The 19,553-nt window shown below is 34.1% G+C and overlaps 1 protein-coding gene across 1 annotated transcript in view; it reads right to left on the bottom strand.

Annotated features, from left to right (window-relative positions):
• The window catches only part of CAB39L (calcium binding protein 39 like), a 44,961-nt gene extending 36,085 nt beyond the window's left edge, over nt 1-8,876 (bottom strand). Inside the window, exons 1-2 of the mRNA XM_065896181.1 lie at nt 8,772-8,876; nt 3,912-4,076 (exon numbers count right to left, since the gene is read on the bottom strand). Coding sequence (XP_065752253.1) covers nt 3,912-4,076; nt 8,772-8,873 — 267 coding nt within the window. The 5' untranslated portion in view covers nt 8,874-8,876. The remainder of the gene's footprint in view (nt 1-3,911; nt 4,077-8,771) is intronic.
• Between the last annotated feature and the right edge of the window lie 10,677 nt (nt 8,877-19,553).

Below are 19,553 nucleotides of genomic sequence, written 5' to 3'. Positions count from 1 at the left end.
CTGAGTCAGTCTCTGCTACCCAATCTAAACCAATGCCTTGGGCCACCATCACTGTTGTCAGCTCTGGATTTCAAATCCCTGCTCCTAGCTCCTCTCAGCCCTTGTTCATTGTCTTGCCTTCTACAACTAGTTATTTTCTCAGCTAGTTATTTTATATACTGTTTATCCAAGTATAGAAAACCACCTCTTCTCCTTCATTTGACATATACTATTAGTACATAGTTCTTTTATCAAGGGTTTAAGGGTAACAAAGGGTAATTATAGCACAGTGCAGAAACAACTTCAAATTGAATCCTACACATCATAATTAAAGATTATTAAAGATTCCTCAGCATTCCTGATCATCTTTTTCCTTAAGCCCCTTCCTCTGTCATGGCTCTGGAGCCTTCTCTCTCCCTTACTCCAAACCCTTCTCCTATCTCTCTTCTATTTCCTACTCCTATCAAATTTAGCCAAAGAGATGGCATTTCTCAAATTTCTGTTATTTTACTCTGCAAAGGGAATCTAAGCTCTTTTCTTTCAGTCTTTTTCCTTCCAAACATTGCCTAGAGACCTCACCTTTCACAACTAACAAAAAAGCCCATGTAGGTGTCTTCTAAACAAAAGTTCTTTTTTTTTTTTCTGTAAGGAATGCTCCATCCTTTTAGGTTATCTGGCAAAAGCTGCAGCCCTTCCGTAAAGTAATAATTTTCCTTTCCTGTTATAAAAATATAACAAAGATTTTACAGTCAAATGACCGTTATACTCTTCAAAGAAGCCCCAGGAGAGGCTATTCACTTACTGAAGTATTATCATTATTCTTGAATTATGCTCTACACATTTACTAATTCTTTAAGAAAAGTGCCTTACTGCTGTGCTTCAGGACATCTTCCTTTGCTCCAATTCCCTTACCTCTGCTTCTATTTCTCATTCTCATACCTACATTGATTCATTCATCCAACCAATGGATATGGAACTAGGCATGGGAAATGCAGTCCTAGTACTCAAGATACTCTCAATCCAGAACGGGCTGTACCAGGGCTACCTAAGAACCAAGAGATGAGGAGGGTGGGGTTCTGTGTGATTAGACTGAGTTTTGAAGTTAGGGGGAGTTTTATCAAATGGTCACTAGTTTATATGGATACTTTAAGCTTGAGAAGGAAAGTTGCTGCCTGTGGGCTGATCATTCATGCTTCCAGTCCATAGAAATAGACAGCACATTTCTGCAAGTGGGCTCATAATGCTAGTAGTGGTGCATCCTTCCTGAAAATACTATGAGTATATAGTTGGTGGAATGCTTAAAACTGAACCATTTTCAATTTTAACTGTTTTTCATTCATTCATTCAACCTAGAAGTATTTATAAGTATTTATTTGCTATGGGTTTGATTGAGGAGGACAGCTTCACCTACTGAATATCACATTCATTTATAACTATGTTCTAGGCATCAACTAAATGAACAAAGTCAAGAACCATCTGGTCAATTATTCCTCAATAAAGCTGAAAAAAAGAACTGTCTGCAATTATCATGATAATAGACCTTCATAATGATAGTATTGAGTCATCAGTAAAAAATGATTACATCTAGTATATAATTTTGGAGGAGAGGCAAGTATACAATGCATGTTATAAAGAAAATGTAAAGTAATCCACAAAAGTAATCTACTTAACTTTCTTCATTTGAAGAGTTAATCTTTAGCTACATGGAAAATGCACATATTCAGAAAGATAATTTTTTCCCCGAGGATTCCAGAGAATAAAAGTTTACTCTACTTGATAATGTATAAGTCAATTTTTAGGCAATTGAATGTCCTAATCCCCAAATAATTTTTAAGTAAATTTCTCTATATTTATTTCTAGTATACCATGTAAAATAAGGGAAATTTGCATAAGTGTTTCTTACTGTTCCTCTTTTGTTTTCTAAGCCAAAGCTGCACAAAATTGTGAGGCACCCAAAGTTTTTCTCTGGTCTACTCCCACCTCCCCAGTTCTGGGAGAGCACTTTGAACCTATGCTATTCTGTGGTTGCTCAAGGCTTCTCCAGGTCACTGGACCTGACGACATCTCATCCCTGACTCATTCTTCAAAACGTAACCAACCTTGGTCATATTCCTTCCAGCATCCCATTGCAAATTAAGCTAATCTCATAAACTAACTCAAGCTAACATATTAATTAGTGATGATAATAGCTTAATACATTGCTGCTTTCAGGGAAATGTGCAAAACAAGGGGCGATTTATAGAAATATAATACTGTATTCCAAGAGCAGGGAGTTTCCCAGTTATGGTCACTCACCAACTAAATTTAAAACTAAAATAATAAACACAGAAACAAACATCAAAGGTTATAACAAAAATAAACCAGCTTACATTTAACTTAAGTTTGAGAAAGAGAGAAGATGAAAATATACTATCTGACATCTGTATATATCTGCACATGTATTTAGTGTTCTTCCATAACATGTGTATGTATATATATTTTACTTTGTTTAATATTTAAAAACAATGATATAAGTTCATATTATTCCTATTTTATAGATGAGAAAGTTTAGTCTCAAAGAGGTTATGATACTATCAAATGGCAGAGCAGGGACTCTATAAACAATCCTAAATCCAAGTCAAGTGTTTTTCCACTATGCACAGCTCCTACAAATGTCCATAATACCTCACTTTAAACTAAATTTAAAAAACATGAAAGTATATAAGCACAATGATAAAACTACACTTTAATTCCACATATGCGAGGTTTAAAAAGGAAATGGGGAGTAAGATGGGGAGGGAGAGTGACAAGCCAGGCAAGAGGAAAAAGTAGGAGATTATTGAGCAGAAAATGTCAAGGTTAGAGAAAGAGATAAGAGAGGGAAGGAAAGAAAAAAACAGGTGTTTCTGAAAGGAAGGCTGAGTTGAAGTCTGGGCCCTGAGAGGCCCTCAGTCAGTGTAGTTTCTAGTCAACACACTTGACTTCACTGTCCAGAGCAGTCTTGCCCTGCATTCCTCCTCCTCTGCTCCAGTCGGCCAAAATCTTCCCCTATCTAAGCCATCCAGAGAGCTGTGGGCTAGTATTTCCACAGATCCCCAGAGCCCTGACCTTATCTTGGTCTAATCACTGTAATGAGTTTCTTTTAACTTCCTTGGTGACAAAACACAAAGCAATTTACTTCAGAAATCTCCATTCTCTTCTATCTTTGAGAATTAATGGAGATCCAAGCACTTACCTGAGAGTATCAAAAACCTGATAGTAGTAACAAAACAGCAAACAAATCAAAACCAAGACTTCCATCATTGAAATGTGCCTTACGTATATATATTTCATTGAAAAACCACTGATAATAAAATGCTTACACATTCACCACTTATGTTTCTAGGTGTTCTTTTATTTATTATTTAGGCAATTAGGTATAATTGCTTTCAAAATGAGATAAATATCCTATATTAGTAGCATTTAACAAACTTCTTAAATCATTGGTATAAATATTTCAATTAAAGAAACAGGTCTGGAGAAAATAAGTTTGAATCTCAGCTTAGGCTCTTAGTAACTGAGTGACTTAGGGGAAATTACTTAATATCTTTGAACTTTAGGGTCTTTACCTGTAAAACAAGACTAATAATATAGTACCAATCATATATAGGTTGCTTTCAGAATTAAATGAGATGAGTGCTTGGAAACTGTACAACATGCAGTAAGCACTCAACAAATGTTATCTATTATTATTATTATTATTGACCAGTAAGTTTCTTACTTAGCTGCATAAAACTTAATTCCAGTATACCTTTTGCTTTTTTAAAAAAACGATTAAGATGATTTTAGAACTTTCAGGGGAAAATGGGATTTTAAATAATATATAAACAGTAATAATAAAAAATTACAGTCAAATATTGGTATGTATATAAAAATTGAAAAGCAGAATTGTCATCCTTTTGCAGATAGTTTACCTCAAAGTCTATCAGCTGTAGGTTGGCTATCAGTGTCACCAGCAGCCCACTATTGTAGAGTTCTTGTGCTAGCTGAGCCACAGCTTCTGTTGGGGGTTCCTTGTCACTTGTCCCACACAGAATTTCTTTCATTGCTTGCAGTGATTTGGACACTTCTTCTGAAGCCTAGTGACCAAAAAGTATGCTAATAGTTGAGTAATTAAAAATTTCAGGTTATAAACAAACAAACAAACAAAAACCACTTATTGAGCCCTGCTTATTTATGATTAAAGAACTGTGTACAGTTACAAACAAAAACCATTCAGTAGGCACTGCGTTTTTTATTTCAGAAAATGTTACTAAAGTTAATTTATAAAAGAGAGATCTTCAGTATTTCTACTTAGTTAGAATAATTGAAATGATCTTCCTTTATTTAAAAAAATTGTTTTTTAATTAAAAAAATGTTTTTACTTTTTGGCTGCAGTGTGCAGCACGTGGGATCTTAGTTCCCTGACGAGGGATCGAACCCACACCCCCTGCAGTGGAAGTGTGCAGTCTTAACCACTGGACTGCCAGGGAAGCCCCCGTGAACTTCCTTAAATCATACTCATACTGAACTTCACTAGTAATTAATTATAAATTTAATTTATAAACTAAATTCAGTCCATTTTGAAGACTTATCAGTAGCTAGTAGTCTTTATTTAAATCATTTGTTAATGTTTTTCAACAAATCCCTATTATTCTGGTTTTTTTAATGGAGTCGGTACAAAATCATACATTGTCAAAACCCATAACCTTTGTCAATCCACTGATCCCTCACACATAACCATTATCTTTTTGTTATCTATGAAACTTAAAAAAAAGAAGCAAAAGATCTCACTACATTTTTTTAAATGTCCTCATATTTTATGTTTTTATTAAAAACATATAATTTTGCTTTTATTAATTCTTAAAAAGATTTTATAATTAATTTATTTTATTTTAGGCTGTGTTGGCTCTTTGTTGCTGTGCGCGGGCATTTCTCTAGTTGGGGTGAGCGGGGGCTATTCTTCGCTGTGGTGCACGGGCTTCTCATTGTGGTAGCTTCTCTTTTTGCGGAGCACGGGCTCCAGGCGCGCAGGCTTCAGTAGTTGTGGCTCTCGGGCTCTAGAGTGCAGGCTCAGTAGTTGTGGCGCACGGGCTCAGTTGCTCTGACGCATGTGGGATCTTCCCAGACCAGGGCTCGAACCCACGTCCCCTGCATTGGCAGGCAGATTCTTAGCCACTGTGCCACCAGGGAAGCCCTCATTGCATTTTAAAGAATAATAGGAGAATACATAGAGGTAGAAAGTACATTAGTGAGTATTAGGGCCTGGGTAAGGGAGAAGGAGGTGCTGAAAATGTTCTGAAATTAGATAGTGGTGATGGTCACACAACCTTGTGAATAAACTAATAACCACTGAATTGTACACTTTAAAATGGTGGATTATATGGTATCTTAATTACACTCAATAGAAAAATTTTTTAAAAACAGGTGAAGATAAACAAACAAACAAACAAACAAACAAATAAATAAATAAAGCAAGGGCTTCCCTGGTGGCACAGTGGTTGAGAGTCCGTCTGCCGATGCAGGGGATGCGGGTTCGTACCCAGGTCCGGGAAGATCCCACATGCTGCGGAGCGGCTGGGCCCCTGAGCCATGGCCGCTGGGCCTGTGCGTCTGGAGCCTGTGCTCCGCAAGGGGAGAGGCCGCGGCAGTGAGAGGCCCGTGTACCGCAAAATAAATAAATAAAGCAAGCAAGCAAGCATGGGATACCAAAAACAAAAAAACAGGTGAAGAAAAAAACAGGCCAATTAGTTAACAATTTGCTGACCGTTTTTAAAGAAATATAGTTTTATTACTTTCAAGTATTGTAATCATTATAATTGAGGAAGGAAATGAGGAGAATAAGGCAAAATAATAAAAGTAACTCATAGTAGCATGACACTACTTAAAAAATTAATTTCCAGATACATTTTATGATATTGCTAAAGCAATCCTTAATTTATTAAAGGTTGGAAGTTCCTTAAATTGTGACATATATCCACAGAAGATTACTTTAAACATATATAGAGTTAAGAATAATTATAAAGCAAACACAGTATGACCATAAGAGAGGTCAAGAAATAGAACATTTTTAGCATCCCAGAAGTCACTTGAATGTCGCCTTTTCAGCCAGAAGTAAATCCTTTTATGTTTTTGATGACAATCATTTATTTACTTTTCTTTATAGTTTTCTCACCTATGTTTGTATCCCAAAACAACATAGTTTAGTTCTGCTGATTTGGAATAGTACCTGTACCCTCTTATGATTTGCTTCTTTCACTCAACACTATATTTGGGAGGTTCATCCTTGCCGCCGCACGTAGCAGCAGTTCTTTAACATTCATTGCTCTGTAGTATTCCGTCAATGGCTGGACCACAACTTCTCACTTCTACTGTTGATGGACATCAGGGTTGTTTCCACTGAGGGGTTACTATGAACAACAATGCTATGAACATTCTTGACATGCATCCTGGTGCATATTTGCAAGAACATCTCTAGAGTTTATACTAGGAGGGGAACTGCAGGGTCTTAGAACATGTATATCTTCATATTTAACAGATAATATACTAAACTCATTTCCAAACACCAATTTATACTTTATCACTCATAGTGAATGAAAGTTCTTATTGCTCTCCACACTTGTCAACATTTAATACCATCAGACATTTTTCATTTTTGCCAAGATAGTAGGAATGTGATACGAATTTACTGTTGTTCTAATTGGACTTTTCCTGATCACTAATGAAAATTAGTGTCTTTTTATGTCTTTTCCTTTTTCCTCTCTTTTGTTATTTAGATTCACTCTTATATGAAGGTCATTTCTTCATTCTATTGAGCCAATATTTTGCTCAATATTACAAAGTACACTAGAAATAAAAATATATTTCTACATTCCTTACAAGATGTAGGATAAAAAATATATTTCTACATCATTACAAGAATACAATATTGTATCATTCAGTATCAATGACATTCTGTATCAATGGACAGAAAGATACCATTAACTCAAGGGTATTTATTTTACAGATATCTTGAATCTTGCCATAAACTAGTCCCTAGTCTCTAGTCCCTTTAGAGACAAATTATATTCAATGTCCCTTTGAAGGAATAACTAATTACTAAAAACCCCTTCCTCTGAGGAAGCCTTTCTTGGTAGGACTTTAAAACAATGTTAAAATGAGGCTGCACTGGGAATTCCCTGGCAGTCCAGTGGTTAGGACTCTGCGTTTCCACTGCAGGGGGTGTGGGTTCGATCCCTAGTCAGAGAACTAAGATCCCACATGCTGTGTGGTGTGCCAAAAAAAAAAAAAAAAAAAAAAAAGAGGCTGCACTGTAGTAGAAACTATCAGTTGATCTTTAAATATAAACATTTTACCCTCCATGTCAGTATAATATTATATACCAGTATAACCCCTTAGATTTTTTTTTCATTCTGAGTTTTTTTCCTTCCAGTTTTATTAAAATATAATTGACATACAGCACTGTATAAATTTCAGGTGTACAGCATAATGATTCGACTTACATACATCATGAAATGATTATCACAATAAGTTTAGTGAACATCCATCATTGCATATAGATACAAAATTAAAGAAACAGAGAAGAAAAGAATATATTTTTCCTTGTGATGAGAACTCAGGATTTATTCTCTTAATAACTTCCATACATAACATACAGCAGTGTTACTTACATTTATCATGTTGTACCTTACACCTCTAGTACCTACTTATCGTACACTTGGAAGTTTGTATCTTTTGACTGTCTACATCCAGTTCCCTCTCCGCAGTACCCCTGCCTCTGGTAACCACAAATCTGATCTCTTTTTCTGAGTTTCTTTGTTTGTTTTTGAAGTATAATTGAACTACAACACTGTTAGTTTCTGTTTTACAACACAGTGATTCAACATTTCTATACATTTCAAAATGATCACCACAGGACTTCCCTGGTGTCCAGCGGTTAAGACTCTGAGCTCTGAATGCAGAGGGCCCGGGTTCGATCCCTGGTCAGGGAACTGGATCCCGCATGCCACAACTAAGAGCCTGCATGCTGCAACTAAAAGATCCCGCACACCGCAGTGAAGATCCCGTGCGCCGCAACTAAGACCTGGCGCAGCCAAATAAATAAATAAATATTTTTAAAAAATATATATAAAAAAACCCAAAATGATCACCACAATAAGTCTAGTTACGATATGTCACCATACAAAGGTATTACATAGTTATTAACTATATTCTCTACACTGTACCTTTCACACTCAACTGGAAGTTTGTACCTCAGTCTCCCTCAGCAATTTCTTCCCCCTCCAACGCCAACCCACCTCCCCTCTGGCAACCACCTGTTTGTTCTCTGTATCTATAACTCTGTTTCTGCTTTATATTTGTTCATTTGTTTTGTTTTGTTTTTTAGATTCCACATATAAGTGAAATCACACAGTATTTGCCTTTCTCTGACTTATTTCTCTTAGCATAATGGACCTCTAGGTCCATCCATGTTGCTGCAAATGGCAAGATATCATTCTTTTTTATGACTGAAATGGATTGGTGGTTGCCAGAGGTGGAGGGTGGGGTGTCACCCCTTAGTTTAAATCTAGAGGGATCCAAGGTTGGTCAGAGGCTCTAGAAAATGAACGAAGAGTTCAAGACAACAGACTCAACAATTATCAGTTGCATAAAACCTGGAATCAATTTAAACGTACTTACGTAAGACCCTACGAGTGCATCACAGACCATGTTTAGGATTCTTCATTAAGCTTTTACATTAGCTTTTTTGGTCTATTCATATATTTTAATAAAAATGTTATTATTTTACCTCATACCTTATCTGTCTTTCTGTCTTGCTTTTCCAAAACGGCCATGTTGTCTTTCAGAATTTTCACGATTTCTGCTGGATTTTTGTGCGATTTACTAAACAAAGGCATTTTTTTTAATCTATAGAAATCTCTTCTTCCAATGTGGAATGCTAAAAACAAATAAACAAATAAACAAAAATTATAATTATAATTCTTAACATGATTAAATTGTTATACCAAAATGTCTTATAAGTTTTCAATAACCAATTCAGTAACATGAAACATTAAAATCAGTCAAACTAAAACAAGTTTCATTGGGACTTCCCCGGTGGTCCAGCAGTTAAGACTCTGTGCTCCCAATGCAGGGGGCCCAGGTTTGATCCCTGGTCAGGGAACTAGATCCCACATGCTGCAACTAAAGGTCCCCCATGCCACAACTAAAGATCCCACATAGCAACTAAAGAATCTGCGTACGGCAACTAAAGATCCTGTGTACGGCAAATAAGACCTAGCGAAGCCAAATAAATAAATACATAAATACATAAATATTAAAAAAAAAAACAAGTTTCACCAAGTTTTGTGCCAAATTTAAATTAATATAAAATATTTTAAGAAAGATATTTTTTAAAGTTTACCTAAAAGTTTTTACTCAAAGTTTAAAATCTTTCCTAAAATAGAAATTCAAGATTTATGCAAGAATGGGAAAAGGAGTATTTTTAGAGAATAACCTGATATTTAAAACTAGATATTTTGACTAAAGAGAGTGACGATGATGATGGTGATAATAATAATCATAGATAAAATTAAACATGTAAAACAAAAGTGGGATTAGGATCCACATACTTTGGTAAAGCAATGTTTAAAAACATGTCACTCCACAGCAATCACAAAATTACAATGTAAAATTGTTTAGAATCTGTTTTTTATTTACTCTTCAAACATTCAGCTGGCATACTCACTGATGAAATGAGGACTACCATGATGGGGGGTGAGGTGGGAGGGGAACAGGAAAATCAGTTCTTCTTTTTGAGAACATCTATTTACATAGAGCAGAGAAAGCCAAATATAGCTGTCATTGCCCTATTTACACTAAAAATGTGTTATTTTTTTTAGAAAAAAATCTAAAATTAAAGGCTCCAGTTAGTAGAGGCATATTCATTTACTTTACATTTATTAGCAAAAATATTTCAAACATTACAGAAATATTATGTGATAAATCAAAGGCTCCCATTAACCAGTCATCCAGAGGCAACAACTATTACCAGTTTTGATACATATTCCTCCTGAATTTTTTCTATGTATATAAAAATATATATTTTAAAACCAAAATAGAATAAATACTAAATATAGTATTTTTCAACTTTTCCCCACTTTTTATATCTTGAATATCATTCTATGAGTATATATTTAGATGCACTACAATATTTTTATAGCAATATCCATTATACAGACATATTATGTAATTACTTCTAGTATTTGGTAATTTCTTATTAAATTATTATATAATTTATTTTACCAATACCTTTATTGATAGACTTTTGGGTTAATTCCATTTTTCCTCGTATTTTTCTTATTAACAATGATGCAATTAATCAATAAAAATATTACACACAAATGTACACAGCAGTCGATAGCAATACTCTAAACAATTATTCCTCTGGTATATCCTTGGCTATGGTTCTAAATATTTACTTCATCTCCCTAGACTCCTACTTCCCAAATCTGGTTCCCTAGGACTTCTATCAAATCTCTGAGTTACCTTATACGCTTTCAAAAACTTTCTTCAGTATTTGTTGTTTGTGATCAAGAATAATGCTAAGTGGCACTCAACATACCTGCTAAACAAACAGGAGGTACTTAAACCCCCAAATTGTTCTGAGTTGGTAATTCATCCGCTATGATTCCGAAGTTATCACCCTTGTCTGCATGTCATTTGCTCTATCTGTAAAATGAGTGTTTTGTTTTTTAACTGTGAATTCACCTAGTCATATCATTTAACTCATATTTTTTTTCATCTCATTCACCAAGATATCAAGAAAAATTTTGCCAAATGTTTTGGGAAAGCCCACATAGATTATATTTATTTGTTAGTACCAGTTTAGTTACCTTATTTTATTTTTTAATACATCCCCATGACTCACTTATTTTGTAACCAGAAGTTTGTACCTTTTGACCCCCTTCACCCATTTCATCCACACCCCACCCTCCACCTCTGGCAACAACCAATTTGTTCTGTGTACTTATGAGCTTGGTTTTTGGTGTTTTTAGATTTCACATATAAGTGAGATCATAGGATATATGTCTTTTTCTGATTTATTTCACTTAGCTTAATGCCCTCAAAGGCCCATCCATGTTGCCACAAATGGCAAGATTTCATTCTTTTTATGGCTGAATAATATTCCATTATACACACACACACACACACACACACATACACACACACATAGAACATATGCTTTATCTGTTCATCAATTGATGGGCACTTAAGTTGTTTCCATATCTTGGCTATTGTAAATAATGATGCAGTAAACATGAGGGTGCATATTTCTTTATGAATTAGCATTTTCATGTTCCTCAGATAAGTACCCAGAAGTGGAATTGCTATATCATATGGTAGTTCTATTTTTAATTTTTTGAGGAGACTTTATACTGCAAGGGGGATTCTTAAAGAAAGATAGAGCATCATATTTTGAATTAGATAGGCCAAATACAGCGAGCTCTAGCATATTCATCACTGGTTCACACCCATTCTAACTCCATCAAGGCCAAAGATAAAGTATGTAAGGTGGAGTCCTGAAAATGGTGCTTCCTTGGGATAAAGTGGTAATAGTAATAAATTCTATGTCAGAGTTTTTAGAACACACGTTATATTTCAACAACACAAGAAGCAGGAACAGGAGAAGATGCCATGCTAAGTCCAACAGACTGACACCAGGTGAATGCCTCCTGGGCACTGAAAGCTGTGGTGGGGTTGCACACATCAACCTGCCCTCCGGCGTTAATGCTGACAGCAGGCCATGCAGCACACAAATATCAGAGGACTGACATGGGCCCTATTGTACTTTTCCACTTTCCAAAGTAAGTGAACAGAATAAACAACAAATAAATAGTTTCTACTAAAAAAAAAAAAAAAAGCACAAGCAAAGGAGAGAAATGCCCTGTGGACTTCGACAGGAAAGGTTACTTCCAAAATTAATTCTCTGTAGGAGATAGAATAGATATAATTGGTAAAATAAAAATTAAAAAAAGGAAGAGAAGAACTTAGACAAAAAGAGAGTTGGTCAAGATAAAAGGTCAAAAACACATAATATACACACATATACAGAAACACCCCAAAATGCAGCATGGCAATCCAAATCTGCACACAGCAGAAATGACCCCACAGAAAATTGATTGAGGACAACCAAAAGGTACACAATTAGTCTATACTTATTCATTCAGAAAATATTTACTGAGCACCTGTAAGGTGTGAGGCGTTGCACTAGTAAATGCAAAATAAGCTTCAGAGGGTGCACAATGTAGTGGGAGACACAGCCACACAAAGGGTTTTGCCAGAATGCCAGAAAAGGTTAAACAAACTTAAATGATGGAGAAAAGGTACTTGGTGTGTGTTCGTGTGTATGTGTGTATAGTATATATTATGGAAATATGGAGAAGATACAGTGTTCTATCTATAAAAACGGGTATTACAACAATGAAAAGAGGTGGAGGAAGACAACAAATGCAAAAGGAACTAAAAAATGGAGAGAAGCAACAAAGATAAAACAGCTTAAGCAGAAAAAAAGATCTAAATGTGGTCATTTACAGAATTTTTTCTAGTTGAGATTAATGATGAGACCCCAAATTCAGTGCCTTGTGGCTTTTAGAAGAAACCAACATTCTTCTCTTAAAGCTCATTCCTACAAAATGACTGTTAACAAAAAGGATAAAAATTAAGTTGTCTTTGGACTTCCATAAAACTACATGTCATAAAACCATGGAGAGAATCTACAGAGTTCTGAAAGGGAAAGTCTATAACCTCACAATTAAGTCTCTAGCCAACTTATTTATGTGTGAATAGACTGTGTACACCTACTAAAATTCTTACAAAAAGATGAGATGGAGTCAAACCCACAAGAGTTCAAGAAAATAAATGCTAAAAACCAGAAATAGTTCTTGAAAGGGAGCCTTGATAGTGCTGGCAGAACATTTGGGAGGGTGCAAATCTACAATGCATTCATGTGGGAATAAAAATAAATAAGGATTCAACTAAATAAGTTAAAAAGGAAACTGCCTCAAAAATCTCAAGAAAAGAATGATGGAAATAACAATAGAATTAGAAATAACTGAATCAGAAAAGTAAAAGAAAAAGAAAATCTCTGGTACTTTTTGGTGTCTGTTTTTTCTGGTGCTAGACCTGTCTGCTCTCCTTCCCACCCCACCCTACCAAAAGGGTGGGAACATGACCCAGGCGGGGCCAGAGTATTCCTTCCACTGCCCTGGCTACAGCAATTGGCTCACAAATGGATTGTGACACCATCAAGCTAATCAAAATGCTTCAACAGGACCTTTTCCCCTAGGTATTTTAATTTAATTTAGTTTAAATAAAATATTTAGGGCATCTAGAAGAAGAAATAGAGAACAATGTAACAAGTTCCTGTATATTTACCACCCAGCTTAAAAAATAAAACAACTAAAGCAACGCTCTTGGTACAATTTTCTGATCCCATTTCCCTCTGGCTCATACTGTACCTATTTATCATTACCCTTACCTATATATGCTTTCACACTTCTACTAATATTACAGACAATATGTGATATTGTTGTGTATGCTTTAAAGCGTTATAGAAATGGTATTACATGGCCAGTTTCTTTTTTCCTCCCTCAACACTGTATTTATGAGATTTATTTGTGTTAATACACAAATCTCACGTTTATCTTACGTGCTGTATAGCATCCCACTGTATGACTATACCACAATTTATTTATCAGTTCTCCGAGTTCTAATTGTTTTCAATTGTTTATTATTACACGCATGATCATAACACAGATTCTTTTGCCAGTCTACTTATACATTTGTATGAGAATTTCTCTAGGGCAGTGGTTTCAACTTTTTAAATAGTGACTTGTAGTAAGAAATGCATTTTATATTGTGATCCAGAGCAAAGGAATGTATAAATGATTGTATAATTGTTTCATGAAACAATACTTGCCCTCTGGATAGATTCCATTCTGTTCTATCTGTTTTATCCTACATTATTTTTTTTAAAACTGCTGATCATTATCCATTAATTCACTACCTGCTAATTAGTATGCAAGATGTCATTACAGGGGGAAGCTAGATGAAGGGTATACAGGATCTCTCTGTATTGTTTCTTATAACTGCATGTGAATCTTTAGTTATCTCAAAATAAAAGGTTAAAAATAAAGAATCCATCACTATGGAAAATAGACAGTGATAATCCAACATAAGGATAATTACTGTTCCTGAAGTAGAAAACTAACAAATGAAAGACGTACTTAAAGATGTACAAGATGTGTCTATTTGTCTACTCAATCCTTCAGCAAGCCACCCTTTTAATTGTATACAGCCACAGAACTATTTCTGGAATGTGGCTCAGCTAATGTTAATGGTATTATCTGAATGAGATTTGTGATACATCTAAAATTTTTTCATCTTGATGTTTTTCTGTATTATCTATAATAGTGGGGAATAAACCCATGTAACTAAGAAAAGAACCGAATAGAAAAACCTATTTTGTTTTTGAATAGAAAAACTGAATATCATTAAAATGTCAATAATCCTAAAGTCCATAATTTGATACAATTCCAGTCACAAGTCCAAAAAAGTTTTTAGTAACTAAATTAAGCCAAGAATACAAAAAAAAACTCACAAGGATAACGAGTTTTAAAAAGGAAGATTTCTTACGAGGGAATGAAATTAAAAGTGCTATCAAGTGCTATAAGTGAAAGTGACACAAGAAAAACAGACCAATGGAACAAAAGAGGCCAGATATAGATGTTACTATAAGTGACTTTCAAACTTCTGGCTGTAAAATAATTTCTCTAATTTTAGAAGTGATGAAATAAATCTCAAAAAAAAAAAGACTGACAAATCAGTTAATATAAATATGTTACAAATCTAATAAATTGTTTTAAATTTTTATGGATAAAATAATAAAAACATTGTAGGCAAACAACAAATAAGAGAATTCTGTGACATGAATATGAAAGACAGAGGGCTAATATCATTATAAAAGGAGATCTAAGACAAATAAGAAAATCATTAAGAAATAATGCATAGATATTAGAAAACCGCAGAGGAGGAAATACAGTTAAACACATAGTAAATGTTTATTCTCTATAATGGAAAAATGCAAACTTAAAGTGAAGGACTATTTTGCCCATCATATAACAAAGTTTTTTGTTGTTGTTTTGAGAAAATTCAATTCTATTGATGGTGAGATGCAACAGGCCCTCTCTTTTCTTACTGGTGGAAGTATAAATTGGACAATAATTTGGCAATATGGATCTAGAGCCTTTTAATATTCACAACCTCTGACTTTAGTAATTCTGCTTCTATCAATCTGTCCTAAGAAAATAAACTAATAAAGGTATCTTTATAAATTTTTTCCCCACATTTTAACATCTCTAAAATGTGCATGTGTCTTACAATTGATGGGACCTTATACTAACTGGCAGGGTTTGTTTTTTGTTTTTTTTCTTTCTTAGTGGTACAAGAGTATATGCCTTACAACCAATGGCTTCTTAGATTTGGTGAAATATAGTATATGGCTATGAAAATGTTTACAAAGAATGTGAAATAAAATGTACATGTTAAAAAAACACCATCCCATAATATAGAGCATAACTACAATTATGTAAAAGCAAACAAAACCACAAATACACAAAACCTATGCATAGAAAAAATCATTTAAAAAAGTTAACAGTGATTGCCTCTGGGTAGTTGGCTTATAAATACTTAGTTTTCTTCTTCCTTCAAATTTTCTCTTTTGTCCCCAAACTTTGTTCAATAGATCATGCAAATGTTTTTACAATGGAAACACCTTCTCATAAATGATACTTTTAATGACTAACCGTTTTTTAAAGTTCAAACTGTGGAATATCTGATCATCATGTCTTTTCAAAGCACTAGTCAAACAAATATGATTTCTGTTACTTTGGCTATGAAATTTCATTAAGAGTAGCACTTGGCTCAGATTCTGGAGAGAAAGCCAAAAAAAATTCTTCAGCTCTGCTCCCAGGGAACTCAGGCCCTGTAGATTTTTAGTAGACTTTGGCAGCTTGGCAGCATTCCCTTTCCTAAGGCACAGTAGAATATTTCATATTCCTAACTTATGTGTGAGCGCCTCTAAAGATGACCCAAAGTCAATCACTCAAATACCTCATCTGAACATGTTCAGTGACGTAAGTGGAGAGGAGTGTGTTTGAAGGGGGCCAGGGAAAGGGAAGCTAGGAGAAGAGGTCATTTGGGGCATTAAATACCCTCACTGTTATCCCTTAAAGTATTTTAAAGGGGAATAAATGTCTATCTGTAGGTGGCTAATGAGTATCTCTAGGCCTTTATGTCTAACCTCCAAATGTGCTGTTCAATAATAGTTTTCATTTCAAAGATTTTCCACGAAAGCTTAATGGAGTGGGAAATTTATCATTGAAGACAAGAGAAGTCTCAAGATTTCCATAGGTAAAACCATAAAAAACATAACCAAACTGCTAACTCATTGTAAGAAAGTCAACTCAAAAAAAAAAAAAGCCTTGTTTTCCTTCACATAGGTTATTTTACAATGAACAATAAGTAAGAAAGGAAGATTTCCAAAAGCCTTTCATAGAGCTTGCTAATTTAAACTTAGTCACAGGTACCTTCATTCAAACTAAGAAAATTAAACCATCACATTAAAATAAATTTCAAGAAAGTTCAGAAATTACCATTCTTTTATGTTTTATTCCAAATAGGACTCACAGATAGAAATAATGCAATCAAAAAGTACACCTACGGCAAATAATTGGGCCAATAAGATTCATTTTTAAAAATCAGTGGGATGGAGATTACATGAGTATATGTATTTGTCAATATTCAGTGAACTGTTCTCTTAAAATGGGTACATTTCATTGAATGTAAATTTTAAAATAAAAAAAAGTACACCTAAACGTTCTACTGTATTTGTTGCATCCCAAATAGGCCTTTTCCCACCACAAAATCATTGATTACCTTCATAGATATAATAAACTACAAAGCATATCATTATTGTTATATATGTTATGATACCAAATCCATTATAAAACATATTACATATGTCAAAGTACCTTCCAATCAATGCCCGCTATCCCTCAACCATTCCATTTTAAAATATACTTCCTAGGTGTAATTAGAAGACACCACAATTGCATTTTGTACTTGAAGACCTATAGAAACGAGTGAAAATCAGTGGACAAAGTATAAATAAGAACTTTCACTGATCATCCTTTTTCTCAGTTCAAAATGACTAAGAATGGACCTGTTTTTATAAGTTTTGTTAACAGAGTTTGAGGGAGCACCATTTTCAAAAATGAACAATTTACATAGAAATGAAAAACTTGTAAGAAGTGTTTTATGTACCCTTACTCATTTGGAAGCCTTGATCAGACTTACATCAGAATAAAAACTCTTTTACAAGAAAAAAAACCCATGTCCTTGGGAATTGCTCCTTAATTCTAATGTATTGTAACCACCGAAACAATTTAAAAATAGAACTAGTTTATGAAATTAGGAAGACATACAACTACCAATTTATTATTATAAATATTAACCTACTAGACTACTGTTCCAGGAAAAACAACCAGAAACTTCATTCACAGTAATGTTTCTGTTGACAGCTCCAGTCTTTTGTTGGAGTTAAAATTTTCTACATCTATTAGCTAATAAAGATTGTCAATGGATAATAATTTTACATTTGAATTTCATAATCTCAATTTATAGCAGAGATCTGAAGCTAGGTCAGTATTCTCAAAGACTAGGAAGTGTAATCAAAGCATCAGTTCTCACTGAAATTCACAAATGGCTATTTTTCACAACAGAATTATCAAGGGAAACTTGTAATTCTTTTTTTGGGGGGGCGTGTCTTTCTTTTAAGCACATACATATACAAAATAATCATCAAATTTTGGTTAGATACTGTTACTGGTATTAAGGCAAAGTTTATAGTTACAGTGTGAAATACAACCATTTCATAGCTTCAGTAAGCCCTGTGCCTATCTATAAACTCTCAATCTATAAAACATTAACATGGGAGAGTAAAGATGTATATGATTTAGCTGAAATTATCTCTCATCCTATAGACTTCCAGGATTGTAAAGTTCTTCTGGATGGGTAAGTTAATATGACCTCTCATCCTTCCACAGCTGGAAGAGACTAGATGAATTTCTGCTGGAAATTTAAGACATATAAGTCATAAAATTAAATATTTATTATTTCATTTAGAAGCAGCAAAGATTTCATCTTAAACAAACTATTTTAATTACCAGTGGAACACTAAGTATGTCCATAATTAAAAAGCATGCTAACAGAGATTTTTTCCTTGTTAAGGGAATCTCAGCTAAATATTATCTTTAAGCTGCATTATAAATCTATACATGTATGTACACAGACATCCATACTTCAGAAATGGAAAATTGTCCAAACTATTCCACATTATTTCATTCAATCATTCAACAAATATTTATTAAGCACCTATTATATACCACTTGGAACTACTCAAAATCATTACTTTTAAAATATGATTTGAAATAGAACATAGAAAGTATTTTTTGATCAGATGGAAAGGTTTTTCTGCCACTAAAAATCATCTAAGTATAATCTGCATTCATTGTATTGTTTATTTCATTACATATGTTTACTGCAGTACTAACTTTAACATTTTATATCTTGGCCTTTTAGAGAAACTTTTTTAAAAAAATTGAAGTATAGTTGATTTACAATATTGTGTTGGTTTCAGGTGTACAGCAAAGTGATTCAGTTATATCTATATATATATATTTTCCAGATTATTATCCATTATTGTAGAGAAACTTTTAGGGCCAGCGTAACTAAACTTAATTTGGATAGACCTAATTTGAGTTTTCCGAATAGGCCACATTTCTTCATATGGGTCCTAGTACACATATGCAAATACATAATTCTTCTGAGTTAAAGTTGACACCTTACTTCAGAATGTCCCATGTACTTAAGATACCAAGCTTGTAAATTGCCTCCCCTCATCACCATCCCTACTCATTCAAGATTACCCCCAAGTTACACCACAGTCTTCTCTTTTTCTCTTAACAGTTAGGCCTATTCTGTACTACTATTGCTTTGTTTGCTTCTTAAAATTCAATTCTTGGCTCTCTCTTTCTCATAATGAAAATGGTGTGCCCCTAAACCCCTTTCCTTTTTGGGGTACCTTGGAAAAACTACTCAGTTCCATTTTTGTAAACCAAAGAAAGAGTTCAGTCCCTATCTGGTAACTATTTATTAGGTACCTACTTATATGCCAGACACTGGGCTAGATCTCAGAAATGGCTGATAAGCATAAAAGCAATGGCTAGAAATATTCCTGTAGCAAGGAAAAGAAAAATCACTGATTTTAATATAAGATTAGATCTCATAAACAGTGCAATTTATCTTGGAAGCTCATAAAAGTACCTAGAAATGCTGTTTATAAACATACTGCTTTTCTTCAAGTATTAATATTTAGGAAAAATAATGTCTTATTCAACCTGTAATTGTTTTTATATTTAGTTTCATCACTGTAATTGATTTTCTAATATTTTTCAGGGTGGTGATGGTTTTTCTAT

Source organism: Phocoena phocoena, chromosome 18, assembly GCF_963924675.1.
Source record: "Phocoena phocoena chromosome 18, mPhoPho1.1, whole genome shotgun sequence".
NCBI lineage: Eukaryota > Metazoa > Chordata > Mammalia > Artiodactyla > Phocoenidae > Phocoena > Phocoena phocoena.
Note: the sequence above shows the minus strand (reverse complement) of the source record. Positions and strands in the feature narration are given on the sequence as shown.